Source organism: Spizellomyces punctatus, assembly GCF_000182565.1.
Source record: "Spizellomyces punctatus DAOM BR117 chromosome Unknown supercont1.7, whole genome shotgun sequence".
Classification (NCBI taxonomy): Eukaryota; Fungi; Chytridiomycota; class Chytridiomycetes; order Spizellomycetales; family Spizellomycetaceae; genus Spizellomyces; species Spizellomyces punctatus.
Window position 1 is genome coordinate 1122669 of NW_015971543.1, and position 13507 is coordinate 1136175.

Here is a 13507-nt window from a genome sequence, read left to right on the forward strand (position 1 = left end):
AGGGTTCATTTCGGCTCCAGTGCTGTCGTGCATTGGCCAAAGCAAAGTACATGCAACGATTTGAACACCTTGGAAGGGACCCAACAGAGTATCCAGAATAAGCAAGCATCCAGCCGTGAAACTTCTTGCCGAGATACATCCATTCTCTTATCAGTTAGCATCCATAATTTATCAGAGACGGGCCCTATGTATGTCGCAATGATGTTTGAGCCATGCTCTGCAGGTTTGCATTGCTTGCGTCGTCGTCTCAAGCAAAGTAGGGGAGCTAGACCCACGGGTCACAAAGCGAGAAAAAGTGGAAGGAACTACATGTTGGATACAAGTTATATCCTATTTTGACAATCACTCTTTCGCCATCGACTATACAAATTCCAAACCCATTGTGGGAAGCTGTATGATGAACATGCAGCAAGGAATGCTCTTCTCCGTTCCTTTGGTATGCTGAAAGGATGTGACGTGAAAGGTGGGCGATGAGTCATCCGTCCGTCTGCCGCGTTCAGAGGGTCGCATTTCGCAATAGCCATCCATCCATCCCATACATCCATCCATCCATCCGCAGCCAGCCCGTCGATAGACACAATATCAGTTATTAGCAGTTATGGCGGACCAAGAAAACCAACCCACCGTTGAGAAGAAGGTAGGAAAAATTCGCCAGAGATCCGGTTGGGGATGGTACATGTGGATCATGGACGATGGCCGTACGAAGATTGCGTCCCTATGACATGGCGCGTGGCAGCGGGACGGGGATCGTGCCAGTATCGACGTACTGCTGCAACTGGCTACTGGCTGCATGAGACTGCCACGAGATCCGGGTTTATTTGGACGTGTTGCTCATAGCCTTCTTGTACTGTTAGGAAGAAGGTCAAGAGGGGGGAGAGGAAGAAGTTGCGCCCTCTACCGATGTGCACTTTGAGCCTGTTGTGAAATTGGAGCAGCTGGAGGAGATCAAGACTCTTGAGGAAGATGAGGAAACAACTTTTAAAATGTGAGTTGAGAGCAGCGTGGTGGGGAGCATAGCTTTGAGCTTATACACAGAATTGAAGTTGCCTACTTTGGTTTGGGTGAAAATATTCTTAGCATGCTTCCTTTTATTTAGGCGGTCAAAGCTCTTCCGTTTTGATAAAGCTGGCAATGAGTGGAAGGAGCGCGGTACGGGTGACGTGAAATTGTTGAAGCACAAGGAGAGCGGGAAGATCCGCATTCTCATGCGCCGCGAAAAGACCCATAAGATTTGTGCCAATCACTATAGTGAGTTAGACTGTCATCTCGCAAAATGAATGGCCGGGTCAAACATTTTGCTAACCGCAAGGTGTCGCCAGTCACCCCAGAGATGGAACTCAAGTCAAATGTCGGGTCAGATCGCTCATGGGTATGGAGTACTCTCGCGGACGTGTCGGAGGGAGAGCCGTCCCATGAGCTGCTGGCCATCCGGTTCGCCAACTCTGAAAGTAAGTTTTGACCTCACTGGCTCCTTTTTATATTTGCACTGGTTGACAGTGAATTTCTTTCAGACGCGAACAAGTTCAAGGAAGCATTTGAGGAGGCGCAAAAGATCAATGCCAGTCTAAAAGACGGGAGACCAAAGGAAGAGAAAGCCGAGGAGAAGAAGGAGGAGGAAAAGGAAGACGAGAAGTCGGCGTAATTGTCCAGCATTAGTTTTAGATGAAAGAATACTCCTGAAGCGGCCGGTTAAGGATCGGCCGGTTGTATTATAAAAGCTCCTGCATCCCTCGTCCCCCAATACACCCCTCTTGATCATTTAGATATTGTCGTCTATGAGGATGTCGTTCATGGTTATGAACTCTTGGCCAGCCAGATGTGAAGCGTTGGAAATTCCGCTCATTGTTGTGTAGCGCAGAAAGCTCTGATCGCTTCGCGCGAACGTCCTACGCGAGCGCACAACTGCCATGGGCCAATACTCGGTGCGCTGTAAGGGCCATGCAGCCCGGATACCACAGCAATCAAATTGATACACTGTATATTTGTCTTTCACTAGTCTATCTCTATACGCAACGCATCAGAACCCATCTAGGTATCTCCTCTACCCTTAAACGCATACTGCGGATTCCTCGTCCCAGTCAAGCGCCACTGCGCGACATCCAGCTTATTAACAGCCGGTCGTCCGGCTAATCTTTCCCATGCCACAATCATAGTATCAATATCGCCCTTTTTCATTCCAGGCCAATTGAAAGCATCGACGATGCGGAGAATGAATTTGCGCGAGGGATTGGCGGGGTCAATCACTTCTACTTCGAGGCCGCACCATTCCTTCCCATACTTTTCCCAAAGGGTTGTTTCAGTCGCATTGTTAACGTTCCAGTGCGGCTTCGTGCCTTCGCTCATTACCCCGAAGTCCTGGAACAAAAGGTGAGCTGCGAGTTTGGTTGGAAGCAGGCAAGAAAGATAGCTTACGGGGGCGAACCCTAAGGTGTAGTATTTGGGTCGTTTGCGCGGAAATAGGAAGCCGGGTTTGGGTTCCGGCAAATCCTGGTGCTGTGGTCGGGCTTGAAGTAGTTGTAGAGGTTTTGCTCGTTGAGGTTCTGGCGGTGGAAGTCGTCGTGGCGTTGGTGGTTGAAATTTTCGAATTCGAGGTGATCCGAGATGTTGATGTTGTTGTGATGCGTGTGATCGCACTCGTCCTACTGCTCGTGGAGGTCCAGCAATTTCCAAAGTTGAGCTGACAACCGGCAGCGCAGTGGTCAGCGCTCGTTCCGCACCAACCCCACCTTGAGCAACAAAAGCCCGGACGGGCATGTAGCTTTATTTAGTTGAACATTGGCCGTTGATGGATACCGCCGGCGCCCCACATGCTAAGACTGCAAATGATAGCGTTGCCAGCAGATACGTCGTATCGCTTCTCTTTTCCGACGGCCACAAAGACCTGGGCCCAGCACAGCGAAGGCGTTCTGCCGTCACGGCGTGAGAGACCCTCTGCTGTTTGAACGCGTTTTCGCGTTGCCTCACGCGCGGAGCTTACGTAACCACATCCTGTTCAGCTTACGCAGTGGGACGTTTTGGGTCACCTTTCGGCCCTCATCGAGGACCAACCTTTGACGACCTGGACGTACGATAGCTTTTTGTCCGCCCTGGCCTCTGATTGCAATGCATCGTTCCAAGGTCTCGCAACGCCGTTGCACCAAAATTGCGCGCGAAGGCTAACAATGAGACATTCTTGAGCCAGCGCCGGGGAGTAATCGAGGCGTTGCTGGGAAGTTACCAAGAGGAGGCAGTCCTGGATCTCGATACTGGTTTGGGGAGACGCTGCGGAGGCAATGTTTCTGTCGCTTGGTCAGAAATAGTGTTATGGTGCGGATAGGTGGTGGATGGCAGGTAAACAAACGAGTACTTTTGGATTACTTTTCATAAGCATTGTACTGAGTCTTTCTCTCGCACAGGAACTCAACATTTTCTTAACCGAACACACACATCTTGAACACCGAATTCCAACAGCGCGATCCTTTTCCACAGGGGGAGATAAACGGGCAACTCGTTTACGACTCTGAAAGAATGGAGTTGGATATTGGGAGTTATTTAGGGGTTATTGGGAAGGTATTGGGATGGTTTGGGTATAGATTTTATACGGGGGTACGGCAATTGGGATGGAAGCGGTGGGTGGGGTGGTATGGGGACCAAGTCGGAGAAGAGATATTCCGAACGGGACTTGGACGGCATAACGATTATATTCAGGATGGGACACGGTCTTGGCGTTAGAAGTTCTTCCTGTCGATTACGCTACTGGAATATATTGTTGTGTGATAAAAGATTGTTTTAAGGGTTATCATATATCTTTCATTCATCCATTCATCTATCTGTCTGTGGTTTCTTGCATTTCCTCGAGGTTTTCCTCAGTTACCTAAATCTGCCGGTGTCACCTCTCGGTCTTGAAGCTGAGCGAGAACACACCAGACAACCGGAATCGGCTGAACCGCTAGTAGGTCTGTTCAGATATTTCCTCAAAAAGCGCCAAAAAACTCGAAAAGGCGATTCTTGGCACTTTGTGGTGCGGATATTGACGCTAGTATATACTTTCCTTCAAGAGTTTTGATTCCCGCACTTTGGCCACTCACAAATATTATTATACCAGTAATATCCAATGAAAGATCAAAAATGTAAACAGTTCCCTAATCCTCTTTCACCCCACTAAAGCAAGCTAAAAAAAGTCGCCACGATGGTCCCCAAGATCCCAAGCCATGCGCCGACTTTCACATTGGCAGCACCGCTGACGCGCGCCATTTGTATGCGGCTTTCATCACCCCTTTTCACCCTGAGGATGGACCACATGCCTTCCACGACGTGGGACCTGAGATTGCAATAGAGTGCAAATAAGAAACCCAGGAAATCATCAGCATGTAAATGAGCATTGTTGACGAGCTTACCTTAAATTACCCGCCCTCACAGCCCAATCTCCGACCTCCTCTGCCCGGAAAAGAAAAGTCTCGGTCCTACCAGGGTTGATGGCATTGTCGACACCGGTCGCAACCGCACCGGCATTTTCCAGTTCAGAAAACACATGTCCATGTACATGCAACGAAATTGCTCTGGGTTTATCATTCGAAGCGACCATATGGAACAATTGAAGTCTTCCCCGAGTTGCATGGAAAATGGGAGTGGGCGGATTGTCAGGTGTAAGCCACACTGGATCAAACGTAGGAGCCGACCTGTAATTGAGTCCTTTCTGGCCCTGATCTTCGGGATCGATTCCATTGGGACTACCGCTCAAGGGTGACCGGACAAGATGGCAAATTTGGTCAATGTCTTTGTCTATTTCCCCGGCCTCCGATGGCCATTTACCATCCTTGAAGCCGTTGTTGTTACGGATGTCGCACCATTCCTCGAGCCAAGGATTAGTGCTCAGCGGGAAGGTGTTGATGACATTGTGGAGGTGATCTTTGGGATATTGAGACGCGTCTAGTCTTCCGTTGGCGGTGTCGTTCATCACGTCCACCTCGTTCAGTCGTGGGGGTGTTGGGTCAAAGTCGGCGACCGGTTTTTCGGGGTCACCGTCATGGAACAGTCGTAGACCTAAAATATCGGCAATTGTACTAATTAACAACTTTGAACCACAGTATTTTCCATGCATCCGCAATGCGTACTCACCGTCTTGAAGCATAACAACATGCTCATCCATCTCAAATATCTCATCATCTTCCAAAGACGGATGGAATCCCATTGCTCCGCCGGTAGCTTGGAACCTAAGATCTTGATCGTGGAATTGTGGAGCGTCAAATGTCCTCGTCAGTGTCGCCTCCGCTCCATACCAAGTGCTGGGAATCCAGCCTTCCTTCTCCACCAGCAGCGCGCCGATGAGACCGTGATGCCGATGGTTACGGAAGTCTGCTTGATCTTGCAATAGAATGGGGCTGCCGTAGAACTATATTTTGCACACCGTGTCAGCAAGACGCTTTAGAAAACAAATGCGACTGGGGCACACATACCTGGTCAGCAAACCATGTAAAAGCGCGCGTCTCACCATTTGCAACGGTTTGATCCCCGTTTTTGCCCACTAAAAGAGGCCCGCATCAGAGGAGATGTTGACTCTATTAACGGGTAAACAGACATGGTATTTACCGTTCGTCCCGTCATTCACTCTGGTATCGAAGAGGACTATGTCGGCGTGAATAGAAACCCGCGGGGATACTTCGCGATAACTCCTCAAATCAACGGGAACTGTAGGATATAACGACTTAGGTCCCGACGATATGCGAGTTGCGGTCGGAAGTCAGCATACCTTCCGGTCGGTTGGGCTCAGCTTTTAGATCAGGGTTAATATTGTTCGTCAACCAAACCGTAATCCATTCCCCTTCGATCGCCCGAATAACCAAAGGCTCCGGATTCTTATCCTTGTCCGTTTTCACCTCGATCCATTTTGTGGTCCCAGGTTCCTTATATGCCTCCAGTCGATAAATCAATCCAAAGGGATCAATTCGATTTTGCCCCAGAAAGCCTTCCGTATAATCAATGCGCCGGCTTTCGGCCACTACACGATATTCCCTATGCTTTTTAGGGTCCGGTTTCTGTTGGCTGGGCAGTTGCTTCGCGAAGGGTCTCGGATTCGAAGGTAAGGTAGGGAGGTTTGGTACTTCCTTGTCGTGCACTCTCAGAAGTGACCAGCATCCGAGCCAGGTATCGTCAATTGCACGCCAATAGAGCATCTAGTACAAAGGGGTCGGTAACCTTGAAAACAACACGGCAGGCGGTGCAATCACATCCTTCACGGCTTACATGATCTCCTGGAGAATATACAGGTTCAACGATCTTTGTGAAAGCTTTTGAAATTCCGAGAATCTGTTGCTGAACAAGTCGGCTATTAGGGTCGGTGAAGAGATCGTGCCAGCTAAGAACGGGAAGAGATCTTAGAACTGAAGAATAAGAATAGATACGACCGCATATGGCGTACCGTAAACCGTAAGCATTGAAGCTATGCGACTCCTCATGCGATCCCTGGCCGATACGCAACCTTATAGTATCGTTCGGATACGATTGGTAAACCGTCGTGGAGGGATCACCAAAGGGATCAGATGAAAACAAAATGCTCGGGTCAGGATCTCGTCCGTTATTCTTCCTACGGAACTCCTTGATTCTTTCTCGGAGTGGTTCGCTCTTGTAGTTAACGAGCATGATACCCTGATCTTGGTCCGAGCCTGGGAAGTTAGGTGGGTTCAGCGGCAGTCCGTGTCTGTTGAAGGCTGGATGGAAGTCTGCGACGAATTGGACAACTTCGCGGTACCAATCGCCTTCTCTTGTTTTGATGGCTGCTTGGACGCCAGTAACAATAGGTCGGTTGAGATTGTCGTTGGCAAACCAGGTGGCTCCTAAAGGAATGCAGGGAGATCAATTAATCCTTCCGCTCCCCCCAACTCTTGAGGAGGTAGAATTTGTGTCCTTACCAAAAGGCTGAACCAAGTTCAGTGCATACAACCCCTTCTTTTGCCGAAAATTAGCAAAGAGATGATCGTGAAAAAATACTAGGAAAAGCAACCTGACATTAGAAGAGTCCTCATACTACCAAAACACGACTCTGAATGCAGAAATGCTCACCATGACCAAACTCTTCATCAGCCCACCACCTATGGATAAGGAATTTTCCAAAGCGAGGACCGCTCAGATAGTTCCATCCAACGGAAGCGCCATCAGAAACCAGGACATCGAATTTGACCAGGTGTACATGGATGCCGACTTCGCCTTCGGTCGGATGCGCCGGGCAGTCGGGAAAGGGCGGATCAAAGGCATTCCCGGGAATAAAAGTATCGAATTTGTTTTTCAAAGTATTTCTCAAGACGTCACCCTTGTTCGATCGCATGATGAAGGGATCGTAGGGTGTCGGGGTGTTGCGATCGCCGAATTCTTCTTCTTCCAGCTGATAGAGATGACCTGAGGGGTCTGCGACGAGAGATAATAAGTACGCAAACAAAGTACTGAAAGCCATGTCAGTACACGTCTTCCGCACCATGCCAGCCAAATCTATTGAACAGAATATTTCGGTTCAGAGCAGATATGTTGCGGGCCACTTCCCGTACAGGGATGCCCCTGTCCACAAAATTCTGTCTAGGTGTCGGAATGAGAGTGAAGGTGCTTCCAGGTTGCGGATCTCTGTTCATGGCGTTAACTTCCTTCTCGGTCGCAGGTCGGAAGTCCTGAAAATTATGGAAGAGGTGAATTGCGAGATTGGTTGTGAGATTGGTTTTTGAAAATGGATAAGATAACTTACGGATCCTTCCGGTATGGGACCCCACATTTCCGTAGGCCAAGGGACTCGCGGCGACTTCTGGTGAATTTTACCAGCAATGAAATTGGGAAATCCGGGGCGGTCAAGTGTGGGGTTTGGCGGGGCTTGACGGTCCGGTAGAACCCGCAGAGGCAGAATTTGCTTTCCGTTGGGATAGGTCAAACTGCCGTCTTGTAGAGTATCAAAGGTACGGAAAATGCCCCACATTCCAAGAGTAAAGTGCGGATACAACTAGAGGAAGAGATATGTATAAGTTCAAGAGTTTAAGCACCGGGAAGATACAACATGACATACGTGGCAATGGAAGATCGCATCGCCGATACTTTTCTAAAATTCAGACAGAGAGAGAGAGGCATTAGAAAAAGGAAAATCAGCAAAAGGAATCATCTGGTTTTCAACACACCAGGCGGGATCCTGCACCATATAAGGCCGTAAAGGTCGTTGCCCATTGCGGGGACAATGAGAAGGAATCAATGATCGGACTGTCCACTTTGCCATCGACGGCATACCATTGATGGACTATAAGAGGCAAAGTACATGAATAATACATCGAAGTACGTTGACGCCGAGAAAGCATAAAACAAACCATGCCAGTGAAAAACTAGCACAGCAAAGCCGTATTAGTTATGAATGTTTTTTCTTCAAGCGTTTGCGTAATACTAGCTTACCATGCGTCTCTCTAACACCACCATGGACAACGCGGAACTTTACAGGATCGCCAGCATAGTTGAAGAAAACAAGGCCAGGATCACCATGCATCCACGAAGAATGATGCTGTTCTTCGCCGTACACGGGTACTTCCAGAGTTCCAGCTTTAATGCGATCGAAGACATCGCTTTGACGATTACGAAGTGGTTCGGAACGATAGTCTACGGTGAAGCAGACAAAAGATTAAGTAACCGAAAATATTGGACTGGGTAATCCCGGATGCTTACTGATTGCATGCACGGCGTCTTCCTCTTTGGCATTAATTTGGGCGTGGTTCGTTACAAATTTGTTGGGACCGCATGGGCTTTCCGTCAGGGTACGACCAAATCGAATCTCAGGCTCATCGTGAAAGATTGTCACATGCTCCCGAAACGAAGCGGTGGGGTGGTGAAGTTCCGGTTCTTCGTCAAAGAAGTTTGCCTTGAAGTTCTCGAATCCACTGGAGGAGTTATAAACTGTTAGAGAATGAAGTTGAGGCGCCTTGCCACTTTTGGTACTTACGGGGGTTTAGGGGGATGGATATCGGCAGTTAACCCATCACGAATGGGTTCCCCAGTATGCGGATCTGTCCACCTGGAACCGTAAGGCTCCACGATGAGAGCGCCAAACAGTCCATGCAAATTGGTGTCATTCTCCGTGCCTGGAAAAACAATGTGATTGTTCAATTGAGTAAGAATCCGATCCTAGAAGCAATCGCAGCCCTTAAGACGTACCTCCGAGATTTCCGGCATCGCCGATGTGGAATACCCCTTGGTGACTGCATTTCCAGTGGTAAGTATATTTACCGCCAGGAGGAGCCAAAGACGGTGGATTGCGGCCGACTAATAATAAGAAAGGGTCAGCACGGGCTGCTGAGCGGGGAATTTTGAAAGTACTTACCCGCAGATCCATCAGATTTAACATCATGTCCATCTAATGCCACATGCATCCCTACAGGATGCTTCCTGATTTTGTTCTCCAGCACGATGGTGACGGTATCATGCAAGTTGCAGCGGAGCACAAGTGGGCGGACGAGGGGATTGAGTTCGACCCGCGGTGCTTTTGCTGAGGGAATCAACGGATCCGGCGAAACGAACGAATGAGCGTAGCGTTCAAGAGCGTCCTCGTTTTCTATTAAACAAGCGCTATAAGTTTCGCAGAATTGTGACTGGAATACCGGACTAGCAAAATTACCTTTGAGAGCGAACATTAAACCATTCGGGTCATGATCCCCGTATACATTATAAACGATCGGAACTTCCAAGGCAACCACATCTAACGTACGAGACAATGAGCTCTAACTTGCATCACTTGATAGGAGGCAAATCTCACCATAGTGGCGATTTTGGCGTTTGACAGCTACGGTGAAGTCAAACGAATCTACATCGTGGCCATGGACAAAGGCCGGAACTGCGAGCAACAAAGTGCCAAGTGACAGGCACTTTACAGCATGAAATGAAGCCCCAAAGAGCATGCCTCGAACGAAAAGGAATGTTGACAGGTTCCGGTGATTGATTGAGACAGTTGAAGGGAGAGAGGCCTTCGCATCCAGCGGACTTTTATAGCGAGAAGGACTGCAGCCATCTTTAACAGAGCACGATCGAGTGAAAGTAATCGTCTGATGTCTGTCGCAATCTGCATCCTACTCGGAAAGGCAACGATGCGCCTTGGAGCAAGGCTGAGGGCGAACCTAGGTGTATTCTGTAACGTCTTTTACTAAAAGCGAATGATGAGAAGCTGCGGCTCGCTGAGCTTGTCCTTTCAACCAGAAGATTACCACGAGGAGGGGGCAAAGAAATTGGTGGAAAATGAACGTAGCAACAAGTACGGACAGAGCACGATCGAGTGAAAGTAATCGTTTGATGTCTGTCGCAAATCTGCATCCTACTCGGAAAGGCAACGATGCGCCTTGGAGCAAGGCTGAGGGCGAACCTAGGTGTATTCTGCAACGTCTTTTACCAAAAGCGAAGATGAGAGGCTGTCCTTTCAACCAGAAGATTACCACGAGGAGGGGGCAAAGAAATTGGTGGAAAACGAACGTAGCAACAAGTACGGACAGAGCACAATCGAGTGAAAGTAATCGTTTGATGTCTGTCGCAAATCTGCATCCTACTCGGAAAGGCAACGATGCGCCTTGGAGGGCGAACCTAGGTGTATTCTGCAACGTCTTTTACCAAAAGCGAAGATGAGAGTCTGACCTTTGAACCAGAAGATTACCTACCACGAGGAGCGGGCAAAGAAATTGGTGGAAAACGAAGTAGCAACAAGTACGGCAAGGCTGCTGGCTTCACATCAGACGACAAAATTGCGTTCGAGGAGCAATTTGAAAGATTGCTACTGCTGCTCCGCAACTCCGATTGATGGGTCCATGAAGAATTCGTTCCACTTTGTATCCAATGCTCTGCGTTGTTTTCCACAACGAGCAGATTGGCGTACATTTCTACAGGTTCTTTTATCTGTTGCGCCAACGTCCTCTTTGAACCCAATTTTCAAAAATCGTTACGGTCAAACCTATCCAGCGTGTTCAAATGCCCAAACTCCGCTGCTCCGCAGCTGTTACCCTTGGGGGATGACGCTATCACGGGACCTTGTGCTGACATAACAAAATGGTTGCTCGATTTCGAAAATGCAATATGATGGTATTGCATGCTCAACCATCATGGTGTCAGAAGTAACTTTGCTAAACAATGCGTCAAATGTATCATTTGGTACATCGTACATGTAGTAATGTAGCCGTGAGTTGGTTCGGTAACCTTGTAGAAGAAGCGGTTCAGACTGAACCGAGGGGGCCTTGTGGGTTGCGGGCTTGGAGAGCCGAATCTGGTAAGTTTGGCTGAGCCGGAAGGTCACCGTAGACCCATATAGGGGATGTAGTGAATTTCTATAAATTACCGGAAGCTTTGTAGACGAAGTAGTTAAAGTGGGAGGAGAAAAGAAAAAGTCTCGCTCAGCGTGTAAATTATGACGAGTATGTTGATCTCGAAAACGTGTCCGCAACAAAGTCGCTCCTTCTCTCCTCCTGGCATGCCCTCGCTGCTTTGCCGACGACACAACTCTCCCATTCTCGTGGTTGCTCCCGCATTCCCACCAACCTCCTAATGAGACCACCGTCATCCAGCCCCGGAACGCTTCCCGCAAGGCCGCTGCAACAACCGGCATTTTCCAAGTAAGTATACTCGTATGTTCACCAGTTTGAATCGGATACTACGGATTTTCCCCGAAAGGTCTGCTGCCCTCTCTGCATGGAATTGGCCCAGAGGAATGCACACCAAGATTGCCAGAGTGAAGAAAGTGGATACACGCACCCACCAGCTTTTGGATGAGCATGGTCGGACCCGTTTTTTTCGCGGTGTCAACGTCGTGTTCAAAAGGCCGCCTTGGCATCCAGTTCTGGACCGGTTTGACGCCGTCACGTCGTTCGCCGAGGAAGATGCTCGTCTGCTTTCGAGTCTCAATATAAATAGTATCCGTTTAGGTGTGCACTGGGCGGGTGTTGAGCCTACTCGTGGTGAATATTCGTCAACTTATATTGCTGCCATCCGCCAAATTGTACAAACGTGTGCTCGTTATGGAATATATGTGCTATTGGAGTTCCATCAGGATGTACTAGCTCCTCAATTTCGGGGCCATGGGGTTCCAGATTGGTTTGTGAATGAGGACTGGCTAAGTGGATGGAAGAAATGGCTGCGATTTCCGGTACCGAATAGATTCATACCTGCTCGAAGAGATGCGGACGGTATGCCACTGGAGGACGACTGCAAAGGACTAACTTGGTACTTGCGTGAGTACACTTACTCTGGCTCTTTGATAGTTCATGTTCGTCAAACTAACGTAGTATCCCATTGGTGGGTTGTGGTGGAAAGTGTATTTCACCTATGCTGTTGCTGATGCATTTGGACGATGTAAGGTTGTGGCGGTTGCTACTTGACGGAGCGGCCCAATGAAGTGATCCAACTCTGCTCTAGTATACAACAACCATGACGGCCTCCTAGACGCATTTGCTGGCTATTGGCAGCATGTGGTTGAAGAATTTAAAACCGAGGCAAACATTTTAGGTTACGAGATCATGAATGAGCCATGGTAAATTGATGACATTTCTTGCTTGTGATGGATTCGTCGCTCATGCCTTCAGTCGATCACCTCTGCAAGGCCCGGAAATCATTGGAAGAATCCGTTGCTCCTCCTTCCTGGTTATGCAAGCGGAACTACACTCCATACCATGCACACCCATGTCGCACAGGGGATCCGCCGAGCAGACCCTAATGCCATCATTTATTTTGAAGGTGCAACGTGGGATGTAACAACGAAAGCGCCATGTGTGCCAGGAGGCATCGAGTATGCGGATCGTTCTGTATTGAGTTATCATTTCTATCGCCCTCCCCAACGAACAGACATTGATACCTACATGAAACGTCGAAAAGCCGATGCTGTAAAGCTTGGTGGGTGCGGCCTCTTCATGACGGAATGGGAGATGTGGTACGGTAACGGGAGCGACAAGCGATTTCAGGAGATGTGGGATACTGTTACCGCCGCCGATCGACATCACCAAAATTGGATGGGGTGGGCATATAAATCCTTCGCACAAGGTAAAGGCAGTACAGATGGATCACTATTTGACGATGAGACGGGTAATAGGCGGCGGCAATTTGAGGAGCTGTGGAGTAGAACATTTCCTACCGCAGTAAGCGGCAACGTGATTACAATGAAGTTTGAAAGAGATACTGGAAGATTTGAACTCGCATTCGAGTTCAAAGCCTCCGTCAAAGAGCCGACAGAGATTGGCATTTCGGCAGAGATATGGTATCCTCAAGGGTACCGAGTGGAAATCACACCAGTGGGAGTAGCTCTTTGGCATGGAGACGCAAGAACTATTGTGTTAGATATAGACAGGAGCACTGCAAATGGAACCCAGATAAACGTGGTGATTGAGCGCCAATGATGAGAAAATATGTACGAAGCCAGGTGTAACCAGCTCGACAGTATGTTGTGGTGAAAGGAGGCGTCGAAACAAAGGCGTCACTTGAGGGTAACGACGTACTATGATACCACATTTCTTTTGCAACGCATCTTGGCCCTTACGAGCATCAAGAGTTG

The 13507-nt window shown here is 48.7% G+C and overlaps 4 protein-coding genes across 5 annotated transcripts; 2 read left to right on the top strand and 2 right to left on the bottom strand.

Moving 5' to 3' along the window:
- Window positions 1–466: 466 nt before the first annotated feature.
- SPPG_04749 (uncharacterized protein) lies at window positions 467–1766 on the top strand. Its single transcript, XM_016752982.1, has 5 exons — window positions 467–637; window positions 855–985; window positions 1097–1248; window positions 1320–1448; window positions 1512–1766. Exons 1-5 carry the CDS (start codon window positions 599–601, stop codon window positions 1640–1642), a joined length of 582 nt encoding a protein of 193 aa, XP_016608467.1. The 5' UTR covers window positions 467–598; the 3' UTR covers window positions 1643–1766.
- A 153-nt stretch (window positions 1767–1919) lies between these two features.
- Window positions 1920–2904, bottom strand: SPPG_09219 (uncharacterized protein). The gene is made up of 2 exons (XM_016757376.1): window positions 2413–2904; window positions 1920–2355 (listed from the first exon to the last, which is right to left on the bottom strand). The coding sequence occupies exons 1-2, from the start codon at window positions 2752–2754 to the stop codon at window positions 2029–2031; spliced, it is 669 nt and encodes a 222-aa protein (XP_016608468.1). The 5' UTR covers window positions 2755–2904; the 3' UTR covers window positions 1920–2028.
- Window positions 2905–4278: 1374 nt separating this feature from the next.
- On the bottom strand, window positions 4279–9887 carry SPPG_09220 (uncharacterized protein; the record flags this gene model as incomplete). The annotated part of the gene is made up of 21 exons (XM_016757377.1): window positions 4279–5042; window positions 5098–5371; window positions 5436–5503; window positions 5569–5667; window positions 5729–6152; window positions 6223–6334; window positions 6398–6809; window positions 6888–6965; window positions 7039–7380; window positions 7448–7634; window positions 7709–7957; window positions 8021–8053; window positions 8130–8245; window positions 8313–8327; window positions 8395–8595; window positions 8662–8873; window positions 8936–9074; window positions 9148–9255; window positions 9314–9544; window positions 9608–9688; window positions 9746–9887. The coding sequence occupies 21 exons, from the start codon at window positions 9885–9887 to the stop codon at window positions 5023–5025; spliced, it is 3543 nt and encodes a 1180-aa protein (XP_016608469.1). The 3' UTR covers window positions 4279–5022.
- Window positions 9888–11060: 1173 nt separating this feature from the next.
- SPPG_04751 lies at window positions 11061–13447 on the top strand. 2 transcript variants are annotated; one of them, XM_016752983.1, is made up of 5 exons: window positions 11061–11236; window positions 11320–12194; window positions 12277–12315; window positions 12379–12493; window positions 12563–13447. In XM_016752983.1, the coding sequence occupies exons 2-5, from the start codon at window positions 11594–11596 to the stop codon at window positions 13350–13352; spliced, it is 1545 nt and encodes a 514-aa protein (XP_016608470.1). In that variant the 5' UTR covers window positions 11061–11236; window positions 11320–11593; the 3' UTR covers window positions 13353–13447. The 2 variants fall into 2 exon arrangements, with proteins under 2 accessions (XP_016608470.1, XP_016608471.1); XM_016752984.1 differs by having other exon boundaries at window positions 11061–12194.
- Window positions 13448–13507: the final 60 nt, after the last annotated feature.